The 22,642-nt window shown below is 42.4% G+C and overlaps 1 protein-coding gene across 1 annotated transcript in view; it reads right to left on the reverse strand.

Moving 5' to 3' along the window:
- The window catches only part of SLC12A7 (solute carrier family 12 member 7), a 332,898-nt gene that overhangs the window by 153,474 nt on the left and 156,782 nt on the right, over nt 1-22,642 (reverse strand). Inside the window, exons 2-3 of the mRNA XM_084618772.1 lie at nt 22,517-22,611; nt 12,289-12,411 (exon numbers count right to left, since the gene is read on the reverse strand). Coding sequence (XP_084474898.1) covers nt 12,289-12,411; nt 22,517-22,611 — 218 coding nt within the window. The remainder of the gene's footprint in view (nt 1-12,288; nt 12,412-22,516; nt 22,612-22,642) is intronic.

A 22,642-nucleotide genomic window follows, 5' to 3' on the forward strand; every position in this document is an offset into this window, starting at 1 on the left:
CGCAGACCCACCCTCTTCTCCAGGTTCCAGCCCAGGGACCCTAATTGACAGTGGCAACAAGTAGTTTTCCTATACTACCGGAGCTATAGCCCTTCCCTGGGCTACTTCCCCAAACGGCCCCGCCTAGCACCCTCCTTGGTACCTGACCATGCTTGTTCTCCCGGCTCTTTTACTGTGCACCTTCTTACTTCTAGTCTTCCCACAACACATCAGCTTACTCCCAGCTCCTACCAGCTGGCCTCTCTGAAGGGGCTTCCTTTTAAACTAGTCCCAGCTGGTTCTAAATGGGCTTCAGGTGATCTGATTAGCCTGTTTCCCTTGATTGCTTCTATTGGTTCCAGGTGCCTTATGGAGTCTGCCTGACTTAATTGCTTGTAGCACCTTCCTGACTGCTCTGGCCCCTGCCCTGGTCGCTCAGGAAACAGAAAACTATTCATCCAGTTTCCAATGTGTTTTCCTTCTACCAGACTCCTGCACCCAACCAGTCTGGGTCTGTCACAGAAGACAGAAATTAGAAATTAAAAAGCAATATATTACAGATGAGAAAAGATAGAAATTGATATAAATAAGAGGTTATATAATGCAGAAAATTATTATGGGAAGCTAAAGACACAAGAAAAAAATCCATAGCTAGTAAGATTAAGAACAATAGGTGGATTTTTTTAAAATATATTGGGAACAAAATAAATCATAGGAATGGTATAAGTTCATTACTAGATGGAGAAAGTAAATCTGTTAATGATGCAGAAAAGGCAGAAGTGTTCAATAAATATTTTTATTCTGTATTTGGAAAGAAGCAGGATGTTTTACTCATATCAAATGAGGATGATGAAGTTTTTTCTAGTCTATTAGTAACTAAAAAGGATGTTAAACAGCATCTACTAGGGATAAGCATTTTAAAATCAGTAGGCCCACATAAATTGCACACACAAGTCCTAAAAGTGTTAGCTGAGAAGATCTTAATTTTTAACAAACCATGGAATACCAGAGACATTCCATAAAACTGGAATAGGGTTAATGTTGTGCCAATATTCAAAGGTGTCAAGTGGGATGAGCTAGGTAGCTACAGGCCAGTTAGACTGGTATCAGTCCTGGGCAAGATAATGGAAAAGCTGATAAAGAATTAAAGTATTGGAATATAATTAACGCCAGTCAATACTGTTTTACAGAAAATAGATCTTGTCAAATAACCTCATTTCATTCTTTGATGATATTTCAAGTTTGATTGATAAAGATAACTGCATGGGTGTAATATACTCAGACATTTGTAAGACATTTGTTTTAGTACAGCATGACATTCTAATAAAGAAAGTATTAAATAATACCAAGAGCATACATTGGCAGAGTGGTAAACAGTTATGAGGACAGGTTAGTTAAACAGAGCAATCTGGATCACTTGATGAGCTGACCCCATTAAACATCTAGGAACATCTAGTTAAACATCTAGGAACAAAGAATTCACGACACACCTACCAGATGGGGGACTCTACCCTGGGAAGCAGTGACTATGAAAAGGATTTGAGGGGGCATGGTGGACAATGAGCTGATCGTAAGCTCCTAGTGCAATGCTGTGGCAAAAAGGACTAATGGGCTTCTTAGATGTAGAAACTGGGGAATATTGAATAGGTGTAGGGAGGTACTCTTACCTCTATATATTGTACTGGTGAGACGAATACTGTGTACAGTTCTAGTGTCCACATTTCAAAAAGGTTGTTGAAAAATGGGAGAGGGTTCAGAAATGAGCTGCAAAAATGATTCCAGGGCTTGAAATAAAATGCCTGACAATGAGAGACTTCCAGTTTAATCTGTTTAGTTTATAAAAATGAAGATTGAGAGGCAACTTGATTACAGTGTATAAGTACCTTCATGGGGAGAAAATACCAAGTATTAAACAGTTTTTTAATCTAACATTATAAAGGCTTAACAAGAACCAAGAACTGGAAGCTGAAGTCAGACAAATTCAGATTAGTAACAAGGCACAAATATTTAATAGTGAGGATGATTAACCATTAGAACAAATTACTAAGGACAAGCGATAGATCCTCCATCTCTTGAAGTTGTCAGATCAAGCCTTTTTGGAAGATAGTCTTTAATGAAACACAAGTTATTGAGCTCAATACAGGGGGTCACTGGGTGAAATTAAATGGCCTCCATTATACAGGTCAGACTACATGGTCTTATGGTACCTAAACTCTATCCAATTACTGTAAGTTAAGTAACCTTTCTTTCTTTGAGTGATGGTCAATCACTCATTCTCCGCTCATAGAGTGTAGAGTGCACACTTTGGATCATCTGTTTCCAGAGAGCCCAGTCTCCTGCCAGTATTGCGGCTTGCTCTATATTAAGGCTGAGGTGGGCCAGATCAGAATACATGACATCACTCCAACATGTGCTGTCCACAAGGTCTTTTCCATCCAGCTTTTGTTGGATTGAATGCATAAAGCTGGCAGGCTGGTATGAACTCTAGCATACAGAGCAGATGTCCCAGCCACCTGAGCCAGCACTAAGTCACTTGGGAAGACAATGGAAACTGGTTGGTTCAATGCTTCACATCCTTGTTTGTAACATGATGAAACCACCATATGCCTTCAAGATATCACTGCTGTTTCATATTAAAAGTATCCAACTGGTGCATTTGTGTCTCTGTTGTGGCCCAGATTTCAGAGCCATACAAAAGGACAGAAGTCACTGCTGCTTGATAGATATGCATCTTAGTTGACACCACAGAGGCTTCCAAAGAGTGCGCATAACACTCAGAGCCTTTCTGATTTGATGTTTCATGTCAGCAAGGCAACCTCCCTCTGTGGTGACAATGGAACCAAGATACTCAAACGAGTCAATGAATCAAACTTCTTCTCCATCAATTACGATGGGCAGGGGTAGAGGTTCATCAGCTGCTTTCATCAGTTTGGTCTTCTTCCATCTGATTTAAAGACCAAACTGTGACATTACCCAGGATACAATCTGGACTGATGGACAGCTGTGTCCCCATAATTCTCCATCCTGAGATGCCTTTTACACCACTTGCCTGCTCACACACAGCCACCAGCATGTAAATCACTCCCAGCTATACGGTATGAATGCAATAGCCAGCCACCCATGAATTATACAGCCGGGCAACAACAGCAAACTCCCAATCACGGACTTTCCCCCAGTAATGTGCATCTTGTACTGCCCAGCACCCTCCAGGACAATACAAGCTCATATAAAGTCTGTCATTTCATTAATAGAAAATGATACGTCCATTTCCCAAACACTTCAATCCAAACACACACTGGTTTAGATAAAATAATAAAACCAGTTTATTAACTACAGAAAGATGGATTTTAAGAGATTACAAGTAATGAGGCATAAAAGTCAGAATTGGATACAAAGAAATAAAAGGTAAAACGCATACTAATACCTAATGTAACAAGCTAAGTGAACATAAAGCAAAAGTCTCTCTCACCACATGTTTCAGTCAGGACCCTTCTCCAAATTCAGTGTTACCATCTTGTTCTGCGGGTGTTGTTGATGCCATGAGCAGAGAGAAAGGGAGGAGAGGTAATCTGGGGAGTTTTTTTGCCAGCCTGGAAATTTTTTGCTCACACCCTTTTTCCTCCCAAAGAATGGCCGCTTAACCAAGTGATAGTCCATTTGATTTTGTTGACACCTGACTGAAGCGCCAGGTTGTCTTTTGTCTCTGATGAATTGGTTTATGCCTGCTTTTCTGAACTTGGAGCATGTCTCAGTAAAGTTGTACAGTAGAATCTTATAACTTTTCATACAATATGGCCACACATATTTTACCAGGACAATAATGATCAGCACATTATGAGTTTTCAAATGATACCCCCCCAAGGCATACTTTATACAAAATCCATTATAGTTTTGTAAAAAGGGTGAACATAGGGATACAGGTTTCAGAGTAACAGCCGTGTTAGTCTGTATTCGCAAAAAGAAAAGGAGGACTTGTGGCACCTTAGAGACTAACCAATTTATTAGCGCATAAGCTTTCGTGAGCTACAGCTCACTTCCTCAGATGCATAGCGTGGAAACTGCAGCAGGCTTTATATATACACAGAGAATATGAAACAATACCTATTCCCACCCCACTGTCCTGCTGGTAATAGCTTATCTAAAGTGATTTCCAGCACAAATCCAGGTTTTCTCACCCTCCACCCCCCCACACAAATTCACTCTCCTGCTGGTGATAGCCCATCCAAAGTGACAACTCTTTACACAATGTGCATGACAATCAAGCTGGGCTATTTCCTGCATAAATCCAGGTTCTCACATCCCCCCCACCCCCATACACACACAAACTCACTCTCCTGCTGGTAATAGCTCATCCAAACTGACCACTCTTCAAGTTAAAATCCAAGTTAAACCAGAACATCTGGGGGGGGGGGTAGGAAAAAACAAGAGGAAACAGGCTACCTTGCATAATGACTTAGCCACTCCAAGTCTCTATTTAAGCCTAAATTAATAGTATCCAATTTGCAAATGAATTCCAATTCAGCAGTTTCTCGCTCGAGAAACTGCTGAATTGGAATTCATTTGCAAATTGGATACTATTAATTTAGGCTTAAATAGAGACTTGGAGTGGCTAAGTCATTATGCAAGGTAGCCTGTTTCCTCTTGTTTTTTCCTACCCCCCCCCCCAGATGTTCTGGTTTAACTTGGATTTTAACTTGAAGAGTGGTCAGTTTGGATGAGCTATTACCAGCAGGAGAGTGAGTTTGTGTGTGTATGGGGGTGGGGGGGATGTGAGAACCTGGATTTATGCAGGAAATAGCCCAGCTTGATTGTCATGCACATTGTGTAAAGAGTTGTCACTTTGGATGGGCTATCACCAGCAGGAGAGTGAATTTGTGTGGGGGGGTGGAGGGTGAGAAAACCTGGATTTGTGCTGGAAATCACTTTAGATAAGCTATTACCAGCAGGACAGTGGGGTGGGAATAGGTATTGTTTCATATTCTCTGTGTATATATAAAGCCTGCTGCAGTTTCCACGATATGCATCTGAGGAAGTGAGCTGTAGCTCACGAAAGCTTATGCGCTAATAAATTGGTTAGTCTCTAAGGTGCCACAAGTCCTCCTTTTCTTTTTATAGGGATACAGACTGTCACACAAGCCTATTTCCTTCTTCCATAAATATATTCAGTGCACTGATGAGATTAGTTCATGAGGATGCAAACGCAGCCCTGTCATCCCCATTTTCAAGGTCTATTATATAGAAATCATGCACTGCATGGTCAATTACAGTGTTGAAAAGATATGGGGTAGCCATGTTTCCTTGATGGATGCCACAGTTGTATTCAAACCCGTTGAACATCCTAGTATCTAACCAGAAACAGCTCTCACTTTGGCAATGCATTTCTATTAGAGGCTGAGGAGCTTGCCAGGCACAGCAGCTTCCAGGCCGAGCCAAAGAGAGCTATGATCAACAGAGTCAAAGGCAGATTTTAAATCAATAAAGGCTATATACACCTCATCCTTCCTGCGCAGAAACTCTTTAAGCTTTTTCAATAATTTATCTAACAGTAAAATTCTGCTCTGCGGTTGATCAGATGGGCACAAATCTGGCTTACTGTAGAGGCCATAGATTGCTTATGTTGGGTTTAACATGCTCAGGAAGAACCACTGTGAACAGTTTGTATACCAATTAAATGCCACGATTGGTGACGTTCTGATGTATTCCAATCACCATGCCACGATGCCATGGTGATTGGAATACATCAGAACATCACCTTTCCATCTCCAAAAAGAAAGAATAATTCCACAGGACCAGTAGGCAGGTAGTTTCTCCTTAATCCGTATTTTGTTGATAACATGGGTCTGCCACTCCAAGATGGAATCTCCAACATGCTTGGTTAGCTCAGTAGCTATACAACAAACACCAGCAGAACTTGAGCTTACGGGATGTGCTTCTAACCTCCTCAACAGTGATATCCTCTACATTACATATGGGGTGGTTACTCCACTCTTCACATCCTGCTGGAGCTGGGGAGATTTTATGGGGTGGTTAAGAAGCTCCTGAAAGTGTTCTGCCATCTATTCACACATTCTTCCTACGTGTGGACTATATTACTGCATCCATTGCCGATAAGAAAGCTGGTGTTCTGTGGACCAACTTTTAAGGTGCACAATTCTTTATAGATAGCATCATAGTCATTTTTTGCCAATACAGCTTCCATCAATCGAGCATTATTTGCCTAAACATCTCCTAGTCCTGCTTTAAAACTGTGTTACACAAGGCATTGAGGCATCAGTAGTCTTGGTTGTTCCTGTTTAAGTGAGCCATATGTCATTTATCTGTGACATCCAGGGTCTGTTGATGGATCCATTGATGTTTGGGGCTTGGGCACATTTTCCCCAGCACTCTGTTGAGAGCGTCCATAATAGAAGACTGGAAACAGTCCCACAAATTATTGATTTCCTTGTGTTCAAAATTTTCATCTGCAAGGGCTAGAACATCAAATGGTTTGCAGATTTCAGCCTGGTTTTGTACTGTGACTAAATGACTAATGGAAGTCTTGATTTCAGTTGCCTTCAACTTCAGTTTCCCCATGTCCGCAAGCAACCTGTGGTCAGTATTGCCAACTTCAGCACCCAACAATAGTGTACACAGCTTCTCCACTGACTAGATATAAGACCATGGTCTAGCTCTTTGCCGGTTTCTCCATCATTCTAATACCAAATCCATGTATGTATGTTTTTTCATTGGAAATCCGTGTTAGAAATATGGAGTCCAGTTTCAGCACAAAGCTTGAGCAGTCACTCACCATTATTGTTCATGGTCACATCCACAAAGAAATCCCCAACACTTTCTCGCCAAGCTGATCTAGCATCTGGTCCCAGCATGGCATTGGCATTGGGTAACACAATGATAATGTTGTGTGTGGCTACTATTCTGATTACATTATACATGACTCATGCATATTGTTCCTTGTCCTCCTTGTTGGCAAGAATAGCAGGTGCACAAGCACCAATGATAGTGATGTTGCCATGTCTATGTGAAAGTCTTGCTATCACAATACATTCGGAGATGGGAGACCAGCTTATGAGGGCTTTACAAGTATTCCTTGACGAGGCCAAGCCAACACTAATGGTGCCTATCTGTATTCCACTGTGGGTAATTCCCAAGGTCCCATCAAATGATCTCCTGGCAGCAGATAAGACTGAGAGGAAGATGATGGCAGGGTGGCTATGTTGCAGTTTCTAATGCTTCCTGGGAGGCTCAGACCCTCTCTGACTGTAGAAAGGTTGCCCTCAAAGGGAAAGTCCTCCACAATAACTTGAACCGACTTGGGGACCTGGCAAGATGGCAGCCATGAGGCCCGTTTCATGACAACTGAAGTTGCCATGGAGCAGGAAGCAGAATTATGATCTGTGACCATAAGAGCACCCCAGCACCAGATGGTATACATACACCTGGTATGTAACAGTAAATATCACCTGATCTGACCAGCTCAATACACCTCTCACACAGTTTTCATATTTATTTAAAAGGTGATTTGTAATACATTACTTGAAAACTAATACCACACTGGTCATTAATGTCATTGTGAAATATATGTAACAACACTGCATGTGAAATTATGGATACTGTCTGATACTATGTTTTGGAGAGCATAAACAGACAAAGGAGACAAAACAGTTTGTATCCAACAAAGAAGAAATGCAAACACCTCTTTGGCTCAATTGCAAACCATGCCAGGTATGACCAGGGACTGGTAAAATGGGCTATTCGTTTGCAATGGAGATTACAGGAAGATCATGTACACCATAAACCACAGGAGATGACAAAGTTAACGTGGCATTGGCTACCTGGTGGACACACATAGTTAAGCCCCCAGAATGGCTTCCTGACTTTGAAGACAAAAACAAATTTGGGAGATGTAAGGAACTGCTGAAAGACTTTAAGGTATCCATCACCTGAGAGAAGAGTCAGTGCTTTGTATATAAGAAAGATTGGTCCTCTTGTTAATCAAGCTGGAGAATGCTGATTACTTGGTGTGAGTAAGATATTAGGTTAGGCAAAGATGTATTATGCTAGAATTAAGTTTTAGACATTAGAAAATGGATTTTTTGTTTTGTTTTGTTTGTAACCCTTTCATATCTCTTTCGTTCTTGCTTGAAATCACTTAAATCTTTGTTAATAAACTTATTCCTGTTTTATTACACAACCATCTTAGTTTTGTATATTAAGGAGGAGTGCATAACCCTAGCTAGGAGAACAAGCTGTTGTGTGTACTGGCTCTTTTGAGGCAGCAAATTTGGTGTTACCTCTGTGAGTGTCCACTAAGAGGGACTGGACACTGCAGGGGAGATGGTTTTGGGCAGATTCAGGACCAGAAAAATTGTTGGGGTCACCCTGCATGGAGTAAGTGGGATGATGGAAGCCAGAGTAAGGCCATTGTTCTGTGAGCAGGGCAAAGTGTCACAGCAATGTCTAACAAGGCATGGTGTGTCAACATGGCTATTAGTTTACCCTAACCAATGATGTCCTGAAATTGTGGCCTGAACTGAAGTTTGTTGCTGAACTCAGATAGTTTGTCATAATTAATAACATCTTATGTAGAAAATAAAGCATGATAACAGGCAATGTGGAACCGAAGACTGGCAGAGAAGTTCTTCCACCTGAACAAGTCCTGTCTTTTAGCATCCTTATCAGAAGGAGTAGACTTGAGATGGTGTAGCCTGTTGAGTTTGGTAACCACCTGAACCACCAGGGAGTTCGGAGCAGGATGAGAAAATAGATATTCTGTCCTGTTATATGGTGCAAAGTACTTTCTCTCAACCCCCTTCAGGGTGGGGGCACAAGTGGCTGGGATATGCCGTATCCTATTGGCTGGCTCCATTATCGCTTCATTAATGTAAAGTATCTATTTGTTAGGGCCTGCAATTTGAAGGATGTCAAGCAGCTCATAAGTAGAGTCCTGGATTGCCTCCAGGGGAATCTGTAGCAACTCTGCAATCCTCAGCAAGCAGTCCTGAAACTGCTTGTAGTCATCGGGTGGCAATAGAGAAGCCAATGTCACTGCCTCATCAGGGAATGAGGAAGAAAGTGCCACAGAGGAACTGAGTGGTTTGTCTGCTCAGGTTGATTCTCCTCCTCATAATGAGGGGGCTGAAGATCTTCCCTTTATGGTGATCTTTGTGTGTGTACCTCCCCGAGATACCTGTGAGTCGAGATGTCTGCCGTAGGAATACCAGGAATCCCACCAGGGTAAGAGGTTGATGCCCAAGGGGGAAGATGCCAGTGATCTCAAGCCCTGCAGATTGTCTTTCAGGAATGTGAGGGTGCCCAGGAGAGTCAGGAATCCCTATCTGGGCTAATGTTGTGGCTCAGAGTGGGCAGCGGGAGCACTGTCTTAGTCTCTAGTTCACTGGAGGAATTGGCACTGGCGGAGACAGAGTATGCCTTGAAATAACTCCCTCGGCTGGTTGATGGTATTGGTGAATGGAGCACCAGCAGTGTGGGTATCTCCCTGGAGATGACCAGTTCCACAAATATCAGCAACTCTGAGTCAGAATAAATAGCCAGGTCATCCAGGATAGTGAACCCTGATCTAGCAGAAGGTGAGTGGGAGGATCTGCTACCTCTTGGTGGAGCGGATAGCACTGATTTAGGTTGGGCAGTGGACATCAGAACGGCTGAATCCTTTTTGCTGCTGCACTGTGGTACCAACTGTGCAGCCAGTGATTGCTCCCTCTTCTCTCTTGCCAGTGCTGCCCCTTCTGTGGCTGTCTGTTTAGGGGAGTCTTGGCCCTTGGTACCAAAGGTTTGGACCCATGTTCCCTGTGAACTCCTAACATATCTGTGTTGGGGCACTGAGTTTCACTTGATTTGGACAGTGTAGGGGAGACGGCCCTCTTCTTAGAGGCCTTAGAAACAATATATAACAATAGAATACCAATTAAAATTTATTACATATTTTTGGATGTTTTTCTACATTTTCAGTATTGCTTTCAATTACAATACAGAATACAAAGTGTACAGTGCTCACTTTACATTTATTTTTTATTACAAATATTTGCACGGTAAAAAAACAAAAAAATATTTTTCAGTTCACCTCATACAAGTACTGTAGTGCAATCTCTTTATCATGAAAGTTGAACTTACAAATGTAGAATTATGTAAACAAAAAAACTGCATTCGAAAATAAAACAAAGTCCACTCAGTCCTACTTCTTGGTCAGCCAATCACGCAGACAAACAAAATTGGTTACAATTTGCAGGAGACCCTGCTGTCTGCTTCTTGTTTACAATGTCACCTGAAAGTGAGAACAGGCGTTCGCATGGCACTGTTGTAGCTGGCACTGCAAGATATTTACGTGCCAGATGTGCTAATGATTCGTATGTCCCTTCATGCTTCAACCACCATTCCAGAGGACATGCTTCCATGCTGATGATGGCTTATGCTTGATAATGATCCAAAGCAGTGCAGACCGACACATGTTCATTTTCATCATCTAAGTCAGATGCCACCAGAAGAAGGTTCTTTTTTCTTTTTTTTTTGTGGTTTGCGTTTTGTCAAATCTGCAGTGAAAGTGTTCTTAAAATGAACATGTGCTGGGTCATCATCCAAGATTGCTATAACATGAAATATATTCAGAAAATTGACGCATTATTTTTTTAATGAGAGTCATCAGCATGGAAGCATGTCCTCTGGAATGGTAGCTGAAGCATGAAGGGGCATACAAATATTTGGCATATCTGGCATGTAAATACCTTGCAGTGCCAGCTAAAAAAGTACCATGCAAACACCTGTTCTCACTGTCAAGTGACATTGTAAATAAGAAGCAGGCAGCAGTATCTACTGTCAATGTAAACAAACTTGTTTGTTTTATTGATTGGCAGAATAAGAAGTAGGACTGAGTGGACTTGTATTCTTTAAAGTTTTACACTGTTTTGTTTCTAAGTGAAGTTATGTAACCAAAAAAAAAAAAATCTGCATTTGTAAATTACACTTTCACAATAAAGAGATTGCACTTCAGTACTTGTATGAAGTGAATTGAAAAATACTATTTCTTTTATCATTTTTACAGTGCATATATTTATAATAAAAAAATAATAATATAAATTGAGCGTAGTGCACTTTGTATTCTGTGTTGTAACTGAAATCAATATTGAAAATGTGGAAAAACATCCATAAATATTTAATAAATTTCAATTGGCATTCTATTGTTTTAAGTGCGATTAATCGCAATTAATTTTTTTGAGTTAATTGCATGAGTTAACTGCGATTAATTGACAGCCCTAATAATTTATTAAGATGTTTTCTATCACCAGCTTAACCACTTTGTGCATTGTGCCCCTTTCCCCTACCTTTAGTCAGTTTGTCTTTTAAGCTATGTCTACACAGCAGCTGGGAGCGTGCTTCCCAGCACAGGTAAATAGACACACACTAGTTCTGCTCAAGTTAGCATACTAAAAATAGCAACATGGCAGAGGCAGAATGGGTGGTAGCTCAGTCTGGCCACCTGAATACAAACCTGCCTGACCCCTGGGTACATACTCAGGTGGCTAGCTCAAGCTGTCATGGCCACAATGCTATTTTTAGCTGGCTAGCTCAGGCAGAGGTAGTGCATGTCTGTCTATACATTCTGGGAAGGACCCTCCCAGCTGCAATCTAGACATGCTCTTAGGGTACTTCTACACTTCAAGTGCTAAAGCAGCACAGCTACAGCTGCACTACTATAGTGCAGACACTTACTACAGCAACGGAAGGGGATCCTTCATCAATGTACGGGTTTCAGAGTAGCCGCCGTATTAGTCTGTATCCACAAAAAAAGGAAAGGAGTACTTGTGGCACCTTAGAGACTAACAAATGTATTTGAACATAAGCTTTCGTGAGCTACAGCTCACTTCATCGCATCCAATGAATGTTAGTCCCTAAGTTGCCACAAGTACTCCTTCCACCCCCCCGCCCAATGTAGTAAATCAACTTCTCCAAGAGGCGCTAGCTAGATTGACAGAAGAATTGTTCCATCAACCCAGCACTTTCTATATGGGGGTAGGTTGGTATAGCTATGTCTCTTGGGATGTGGATTTTTCACACCCCTGAGAGATTTAGCTATGCCAATGTAAATTCCTAGTGCAGAGCAGGCCTGCATTGTGAATTTTTTCACAGCCCTGAGTGACGTAGTTAAGCTGACCTAACTTTGTAGTGTAGACCAGCCCTAAAAGGATTAACTGTTCAGGCCAGGAACCATGCCTCCCTTGTGTTTACACAATGCCTACCACTGTAATGAAAATACTACATAATAACAATAATTATAATTTTCAAAATTTTGGATACCTTGATTTCTTTTCGTTTGCTGTCTTCATCTGCTTCATGTTCTACCACTCCCTGAGTCAGATTGGTATAATTTGCTATCTTATTAAGAAGAGATGATACCATGGGGTTGCTATCCATTTCTTCCTGTTGGGATTTTGAAAAATGTTAATATAAAGCAATACTTTAATAGCAAATAAAAACACATTTTAAAACATAAGCCATTTCATGTCAGGTTTTCAAAGCTTCACATGCCAAATGCTGATTAACTGTCATACAGTACCTACTGCCACAAAATCTAGCCAATTATTTACTAGCAACACTTCTGAAGCTTCTTTGGGTGTACAGTGTGTACATAATAAAAATTGTGGCACTTTGTTTCCTAATTCAGAGTATTTTATATTATGTGAAATGATTAGGGGAAACATGGACAATTACATTTTGTTCAATTAATAGAAAATGTAATTCCTATTTGGAAATTTATCTTCTTATACCAGTCTGCAATGAACTATTAGGTAACAATCCTATAAAGAGACAGCTCACTGCATAAAGTTTTGGTCCCAGATTCCTCCCCCTAATAAATATAACTCTGCTTTAAGGGTTTTGTTCTTTTTTTTTCGGTAAGTGAAGTTTTCTTTTCCATAACAGGGTTTTCTTCTCACTGTACACTTCTGAGAGAAGGGAAACCCTACATTCAACAGTTAAAAACACAGGAATCTTCAGATAAGGGCTTGCTACAAAACCCCCAAAAGAATATTAGCTTAAAATTAAAAACAAAAATCACAAAAAATTATGAAAACCAGAATATGGAAATTTAAGGTGCTACTTCAAACTAAGCACAGCCACACAACCTAAACTTTGTCCTTATTGCTTGCCAGCATATTACTTCATTTTTCTTTTGGGAATGGGGAACATTTGTCTAAACTCAGGAAAATAATTGTTGGAAATCCTCTACTGAATTTGTGAAGAGGTAAATCGGTGAAGAGATAAATAATGATAAGGACAGATCAGTTGTATAGAGTGATCCAGATTGCATGGTAAACCGGTTCTATGCACTTTAATACATCTAAATGCAAAATTAGTCATCTAAGAACCAAGAATGTCAGTCACACTTATTAGATGGGGAACAGTATTCTGAAAAGCAGTGATTCAGAAAAGGACTTGGGGGTCATGGTGAATAATCAACTGAACATGCGTTGACAGTATGCTATGTGGGACTAAGAAAAGAAAACGAATTCCTTGAATGTATAAGCAGGAGATTAGCGTGTTTCAGAAGTAGGGAGGTGTTGTTACCACTGTATATGGCATAAATCAGAATTCTACTGGAATAATGTGTCCAGATCTGGTGCCCACCCTTTAAAAAAGAACAACAACAAACTGGAAAGTGTCCAAAAAAGTTAAAAAAATTATTTGAGCCTTGAAAAATATTCCTTATAAGGAGAGATTAAACAAGCTCAATCTATTCAGTTTAACAAGTAAATCTTAACGGTTACTTGATCTTAAACTGGAAGTACCTACACAGGGAAAAGATTTTTGATAGTAGATGGCTCTTTATCAAGCCCAGGCCCAAAATGTTTGAATGTTAGAAGATGAAGCTAAAATAATTCAGGCTAGAAATAAGACATATATAGTGATGGTAATTTAGAATCATAGAAGATTAGGGTTGGAAGAGACCTCAGGAGGTCATTTAATCCAACCCCTTGCTCAAAGCAGGACCAACTTCCACTAAATCATCCCAGCCAGGGCTTTGTCAAGCCAGGCCTTAATAACCTCTAAGGATGAAGATTCCACCATCTCCCTACGTAACCCATTCCAGTGCTTTACCACCCTCCTAGTGAAATAGTTTTTCCTTATATCCAATTTAGACCTCCCCCACTGTAACTTGAGACCATTGCTCCTGGTTCTGTCATCTGCCACCACTGAGAACAACCTAGCTCCATCCTCTTTGGAACCCCCCTTCAGGTAGTTGAAGGCTGCTATCAAATCCCCCCTCATTCTTCTCTTCTGCAGATTAAATAAGCCCAATTCCCTCAGCCTCTCCTCATAAGTCATGTGCCTCAGCCCCCTGATCATTTTCGTTGCCCTCCACTGGACTCTCCCGAATTTGTTCACATCCTTTCTGTAGTGGAGGAGCCAAAACTGGATGTAATACTCCAGATATGGCCTCACCAGTGCCGACTAGAGGGGAATAATCACTTCCCTCGATCTTCTGGCAATGCTCCTATACATGCAGCCCAATATACCATGAGCCTTCTTGGCAACAAGGGCACACTGTTGACTCATATCCAGATTCTCGTGCACTGTAATCCTGAGGTCCTTTTCTGCAGAACTGCCTCTTAGCCAGTCGGTCCCCAGCCTGTAGCAGTGCATGGGATTCTTCCGTCCTAAGTGCAGGACTCTACACTTGTCCTTGTTGAACCTCATCAGATTTCTTCTGGCCCAATCCTCCAATTTGTTTAGGTCACTCTGGACCCTATCCCTACCTTCCAGCATATCTACCCCCCAGCTTAGTTTCAACCGCAAACTTGCTGAGGGTGCAATCCATCCCATCGTCCAGATCATTAATGAAGATCTTGAACAAAACCAGCCCCAGGTCTGACCTCTGTGGCACTCCACTTGATACTGGCTGCCAACTAGACATCAAGCCATTAATCACTCATTGACGACAATCTAGCCAGATTTCTATCCATCTTATAGTCCATTCATCCAATCCATACTTCTTTAACTTGCTGGCAAGAATACTGTGGGAGACCATATCAAAAGCTTTGCTAAAGTCAAGGTATAATGTCAGGGTGATTGAAGTCTGCCATGAGAACTGGGGCCTGGGATCTGGAAACTTCTGTTAGTTGTCCGAAGAAAGCCTTGTCTACCTCATTCTCCTGGTCTGGTGGTCTACAGAAGACGCCCACCCCAACATCAGCCCTGTTGCTCTCACCTCTAAACATAACCCAAAGACTCTCAACAGGCTTTTCTCCAGTTTCATACTGGAGCTCTGAGCAATCATACTGCTCTCTTACACACAGTGCAAATCCTCCACCTTTTCTCCCCTGTCTGCCCTTCCTGAACAGTTTATACCATCCACAACAGTGCTCCAGTCATGTGAATTACTCCACCAAGTCTCCATTATTCCGATCACATCACAGTTCCTTGACTGTGCCAGGACTTTCAATTCTTCCTGCTTGTTTCCCAAGTTTCTTGTGTTCGTGTACAGGCACCTACAATAACGAGCCAATTACCCTACTTTCTCAGTATGAATCAGGAGGCCTCCCCTGTTGCACCCTCCTTCTTGTGTTTCCTCCTGGTACCCTACTTGCCCACTTACCTCAGGGCTTAGGTCTCCATCCCCGGTGAACCTAGTTTAAAGCCCTCCTCACTAGGTTAGCAAGCCTGCCTGCGAAGATGCTCTTCCCTCTCTTTGTTATGTGGATCCCATCTTTTCCTAGCAATCCTTCTTCCTGGAACAATATCGCATGGTCGAAGAATCCAAAACCGCCTCTCCAACACCACCTGTGTAACCACACATTTACTTCCACAATTCAGTGGTCCCTACCTGAGCCTTTTCCTTCAACAGGGAGAATGGATGAGAGCACAACTTGCACCTCAAATGCCTTTATCCTTCTTCCCAGAGCCACATAATCTGCAGTGACCTGCTGAAGGTCATTCTTGGCAGTATCATGGGTGCCAACATGGAGAAGTAGGAACAGGCAGCAGTCCAAGGGCTTGATCGGTCTCGGCAGACAACTCCTGAATTCTAGCTCCAGGCAAGAAGCACACTTCTCAAGTTTCCTAATCTGGATGGCATATGGATGACTATGTCCCCCTTATGAGGGAGTCCCCAACCACCACCACCCATCTCCTCCTCTTGGAAGTGGTGGTCTTAGAACCTCCATCCCTAGGACAATGCATCCCATGCCTTCCAGTCGATGGGGTCTCCTTCTGATCCCTTCCTTCAGATGACTCTTCCAAACCATTCTCCTCCATAATACCTGTGCAGAGAGCCTGAAAACAGTTTCTTAGCTCTATCTGCATTGGGAGTATATGGATTCTCCTCCTCCTTCTTCTTGAGGTCACATACTGCCAGTTTTCTTCCCTGTTCTGCACTGCCCTCTCTGATTCTTCAGCATGCTGTGCTTGCAATGCCAAATGCTGACTTCTATACAGAAAGTCTTCATTTTCTCTGATGCAATGTAGGGTTGATACTTGGGTCTCTAGTCCTTTAACCTTCCCCTCCATTGGAACAACTTACCATCACTTGCCCATTACTTTAAGTCTTTAAATCAAGATTGAAAGTCTTTCTAAAAGAGATTCTGTACCTCAAAACTGAAGATACAGGCTTGAGACAGGAATCACTATGTGAAATGCTATAGCCTACATATGTAGGAGGTTAGACTAGAATAGATGATCCTAACAATCTTAAAATTCTATGAATCTATGAAATGCTAGTCTCTTTGATTATCAATGTTTAACTGAAAACAAAGAGTAGAGGTAGCTCATTGAGCTCAGTGAAATCTATGTCAAACAATGGATCCCATATTAATGTTTCCACCCAGGCCACACTGAGGGTATTGATGATTTATAAGAGTCTGAATCGGATGAAAGGGCATACAGAAAATGGAATAATAAGGATGCAGACTGGGCTGTGATCCTGGGAAGTAAAAATCATTTCTAAGATCCCTGTGATCCAATGTCCCTTTGATGCATTAAAGCTGTTTAGTGAGGCCTCAGACACAGCAATAAGGTAAGCTTCAAACCAGATCAAACTCCCTATAGGAGCATTTTTTCCCTCTCTTTCCTTGGGGCAATAGCTATGAAGACAATGGTATGGATCAAAAGCAGCCCTTTTGCTCATTCCCTTCCTCTACAGGGCAAAGGGATACTTCTTGGTATCCACCTGAGGTTCCAGATATAAGCAGTTTCTCTAGCTCCTCCTCCAGTAAGCAAAAGCTAGCCAGTCTATATCTCATCTCTTATTTGGAACAGGTTTGAAAGACTATACCCAGCGTGGACTAAAACTACTGAGGACAAACTGCATTTTATTTGGTACAATGTGGCTACTTTTCACATTTCATGTTCCTTCCTTAATTTTCTTTTCTTTATTCTGATAGACATCTCTTTGGAACTCCTTCAATATCTTCTTGACTGTGTGCAATTTCACCTGTCCCACCTTGGGAGGGTACCTATTTCAGATTTACTGGGCCAACGTTTTCAAACATAGGATTCTAAAATTAGGAATTTAAATCCATAAATAAGTGACCTGGTTTTTAAAAATGCAAAGCATCAGTAGCTTCCACTGAAGTTAATAGAAGTCTACATATGGATTTAGAAACCTAATTTTAGAATCCTATGTTTGAAAACCATAGCTCTGGATTCCCAAAAGAGGATGGGCACATACTCCCAGATCTAGACTGATCTCCTTTATAATCAGCAATAAGATTCTGGGTGGAGTACGTCTCTCAATCAAGAAAATCTAGAAATGACTATTTCTATGTGCTACAAATCTCCAAAAAGCACATTTGAATGTCTCAGTACATTATTCCCTCTTCAAATACCTGCAGTTCATAGTGGGGAACCTGTGTTTGCAAGATGTGGCCCTTCCTTTGGTCTGCCTTTGGACTATAAGGTGGATAGAAAGCTGGCTAGATTGCTGGGCTCAATGGGTAGCAATCAACGGCTCGATGTCTAGTTGGCAGCCGGTATCAAGCGGAGTACCCCAGGGGTCAGTCCTGGGGCTGGTTTTGTTCAACATCTTTATTAAAGATCTGGATGGTGGGATGGATTGCACCCTCAGCAAGTTCGCAGATGACACTAAGCTGGGGGGAGAGGTAGATATGCTAGAGGGTAAGGATAGGATACAGAGTGACCTAGATAAATTGGAGGATTGGGCCAAAAGAAATCTGATGAGTTCAACAAGGACAAGTTTAGAGTCCTGTACTTAGGATGCAAGAATCCCATGCACCACTACAGGCTGGGGACCAACTGGCTAAGCAGCAGTTCTGCAGAAAAGGACCTTAGGATTACAGTGGATGAGAAGCTGGATTATGAGTCAGCAGTGTGCCCTTGTTGCCAAGGAGGCTAGTGGCATATTGGGCTGCATTAGTAGGAGCATTGCCAGAAGATCGAGGGAAGTGATTATTCCCCTCTAGTCGGCACTGGTGAGGCCACATCTGGAGTATTGCATCCAGTTTTGGGGCCCCCACTACAGAAAGGACATGAACAAATTCGGGAGAGTCCAGCGGAGGGCAAGGAAAATGATCAAGGGGCTGGAAAACATGACTTACAAGGAGAGGCTGAGGTAACTGGACATGTTTAGTCTGCAGAAGAGAAGAGTGAGGGGGGATTTGATAGCAGCCTTCAACTACCTGAAGGGGGATTCCAAAGAGGATGGAGCTTGGCTTTTATCAGTCATGGCAGATGACAGAACAAGGAGCAATAGTCTCAAGTTGCAGTAGGGGAGGTCTAGGTTGCATATTAGGAAACACTATTTCACTATGAGGGTGGTGAAGCACTGGAATGGGTTACGCAGGGAGGTGGTGGAATCTCCATCCGTAGAGGTTTTTAAGGCCCAGCTTGACAAAGCCCTGGCTGTCATGATTTAGTTGGTGTTGGTCCCGCTTTGAGCAGGGGGTTGGACTAGATGACCTCCTGAGGTCTCTTCCAACCCTAATCTTCTATGATTCTACCTTCAGTCCCTCAGGGTCTCTAATATAGCTATGATACTGATTCTTTCTGAGGGAGAAAAGGGTATCTACATTTATCATACCCTGAATAACTGTCTCAATTGGTTATAATGCAGTCAGGTGGTCTGTGTCTGCAACAAACTAGCATCAGACACACCTGGAAAGACAAGGCTTACACTCATCTGAACAGTGTTTTTCATTTTCTAAGGCCGGGTACAAAGAATCAAAGGACTGGTATAGACTTAAGTCAACAACCTCAATATTTTATTCTTGCAGGCACCTCACTGGGAACATAGAGAAATGTGTCCCAGAGGAGAGCCCAGAGAAGGGGCTGGGGATCTCAGAAACCACTGAGGTGGGTGAGGATTCCTGTGACTCTGTAACACAGGGAAGCAGTGTACTTCCAAGTGTGGGAGAGGCTGAAACTAGCTCCTTTCCAGTAGAAGGCAACATGCCCTCAGGCACAAGGGCAGGAGAGGTGATGTCAGTGATTAAGAAAACTGTCCCAGTTGTTAGCTGGCAGAGTTCTGCAGATGAACAAGAGACAGAACCCTTCCTAGGGAGCACAGAGAAATCTGTCTTAGGAGGGGGCCCAGAGGAGGAAACTGGGAAAGGAATAGTGGGGGTACAGGAATGTCTCCTCACTAGTCACTTGGGGCAGGATGTCCAGGACACTAGGGTGGCTGGGTCAGCATCTGTGCGCCCAGACACTCAGCCTGTGACCCAGGTTTTGAGAAGGAACTGTGTAACTGACCTCCTGGAGGGTTTTTGGAAAGTAACTGTGTGTCTTTAAATCAAGATGCGGCTCCAATGCCTGTGATAACAGAGGAGTTGGGAAAAGAAAATTGCCAGGTGGTAGTTAGTGAGAATACAAATGGCCCAACTGACAGAGTGGGGGGTGTCTTACCCCACCCTGGTGAGACACAGAAAGCAATTATGGGAGAGCTGCTGGGAAAAGGAGCATCTGATCGAAGAGTAAACACACCTAGCCCGTAGAGCACAGATCACAGCCCTCCAGGGGGCAGGGAAGGACTCAGTTCTGGAAGGGGGAACACAGGATAACCCCAAAAGGGGAGCTGGATTTTCTGCATATATACAGTCCTGGGGTTGGGAGACCAATCCCCAAAGGGCCAACCAATGTGTAGGATCCCCCTGAACATCTATCTTGCCAGACCCTGAGGCACCAAAATTCCAGAAACGTGATTAAATTAAGAGCCGACTCAGAGGGGAACAATGGAAGGAAGGAAAAGCTAGTGACTGATTACATGGGAGAGAGTCAAAGAACACCATGGGTAACGAACAAACTAACCTCAAACTACACTATCTGAATAGAGGGCGTGGTATCATAAAGATACTAGTAAATGCCCATCTGTGATAAAAATTTTGGCATTAATGTTAAGTTTTGGGGATAAGAATTTTGACACAGATGTTAAATCTATGATAATGCTACTTGTCAAGGAGTGTGGGGGAGTCAGGGCCCTGCACCCCCCACTTCCTGCAATTCACCGTGACGCTCAGCCAGCCAGTAAAACAGAAGGTTTATTAGACGACAGGAACACAGTCTAAAACAGAGCTTTTAGGTACAGAAAACAGGACCCCTCAGTTAGGTCCCTCTTGGGGAGCGGAGAGCACAGACCCAGGTTCTGGGCCTCCCCGCATCTCCCCAGCCAGCTCCAAACTGAAACCCCTTCCTGCTGCTTCACCCAGCCACACTCCCAGCCCCTCCTCCACACTTTGTCCAGTTTCCCAGGCAGAAAGTATCACCTGGCTCCAACCCCTTCCTGGGCTCAGGTTATGAAGCGCAGCCACAATCCTTTACTTGCTGGTCGTCAAGTATCATCCCTCAGTGAAGTCACACCCTTATTTCCCATCACCATCTAGTATTGATGCACTACCCCAGGGAAATGGAGGCACGCCCCGTGTCAGCAGAAGACAGTAAACTAGTAAAACTCCCATGCAACATTACCAGGTTAATACTCCCTGCTCCATCACACTACTTTTCAATTAATACCTGTAAACAGGTTTAAAGCTTATCACAGCAGAGAAACCTTAAAAAACCTGGTTTTCTGTGTGTGACTGGGGAAACTGAGGCATGCTGCCTCATAGCCTTAATGGCTGGATCCCAAGAGAACTATAACACAAACTGCCTTCAAGCTAGTCAGTAACTAACCCTCTTGCAGTAAACTAAGGGTACCTTGGAGGAACACGCTACACCCCCATGTTCCTTTTGAAAAAAATGATTGTGTTGTATCCAATGCAAAGTTTGTCATGTTGGGTGTCTTCGGAAGGTTCATGATGCACTGAGCATGGTTGTTCTAGTGACGTTACAGTAATTATTACAGTAATGTTATAAGCTATAATTTCATGTATATGGTCATAAAGCTGAAAATTTATCCTCATGGCTTAAACCAAGCCCAACAAAAACTCTCCAAGAACAGAGAGGTAGTTCACACCTCATCAGGGCATGTATGGGGAAAACCCAGCCCAGCCTCACAGGAACAAAGGATGCTGGCCTAGGCAACATCAAAAGGATCTGTTAGACTCTGAGTGAGTCACCCCCCTTCCTTTGGTCAGTTTGGGACTGCAATGAGGTAATGCTCACCTGACTCTGAAGGGGAGAGGGGCAAAGCCAAGAGGGAAGAAAGGACATGATAGAAGGGAGAGACATTTGCCATGCACTTCCTCTCTCTTCCACCTACATCTACAAACACCACACCAAGCGACTGAAGCGCTGATCAAAGGGGAGAGCCTGACTGAAGAGCAACCAGCCAGCCTGTGGTAAGAAGCATCTAAGTTTGTAAGGGCACTGAAAGTGTTAAGATCAGCTTAGAATGTGTTTTGCTTTTATTTCATTTGACCAAATCTGACTTGTTATTTTTTGACTTATAATCACTTAAAATCTATCTTTATAGTTAATAAATGTATTTGGTTATTCTACCTGAAGCAGTGCATTTGGTCTGAAGTGTGACAGAGACTCCCCTTGGGATTACAAGCCTGGTACAAATCAATTTCTTTGTTAAATTGTCAAACTCATAAACTTGCAGCATCCAGTGGGCATAACTGGACAATGCAAGACGGAGGTTCCTAGGGTTGTGTCTGGGACCGGAAGTATTGGCTAGTGTCATTCAGTTGCACAATCCAAGGAGCAGCTTATATGCCAGAGACTGTGCGTGAACAGGCCAAGAATGGAGATTCTCACAGCAGAGCAGGGTAAGGCTGGCTCCCAGAGTCAAGGATTGGAGTTGCCTAGCAGATCACCGGTCCAGACAACGCCAGAGGGGGATGTCACAATAATTTGCTTATAAAATAAATTATGAAGTGGATAAGTTAAGAAAGTTTCTAATCAAAATTAATTTAAAAAGTGATTCTTGATCAGACTTTTAAAAACATTAACACAACCTCATGGAAACTAAACAATTAAAAGAAACAAATTATGTTTACATGTCTTGTACAACAGATTTCTAATATACAGAGAGCTGCAATTGTTTTTACTTTTCCTCACTCTCTAAAAATAACCTGAAATTGCTCTGTAATTTACTCCTCAAAATAAGTTATTTTAAAATTCTGAAAGTTACCTCAAAGAGAGCCATATTTTTCCCTTCATAGCTATTTCCTTGGTCCATCTCGGCACTGTTAATAAATGGACTATTTTCCTTCGGAATCCCATCTCCTGGTGGATAATAAGAAATGGTTAGAAACAA

This window comes from Lepidochelys olivacea (genome assembly GCF_965140295.1).
Source record: "Lepidochelys olivacea isolate rLepOli2 genome assembly, chromosome: 2".
In the NCBI taxonomy this organism is placed as follows: Eukaryota; Metazoa; Chordata; order Testudines; family Cheloniidae; genus Lepidochelys; species Lepidochelys olivacea.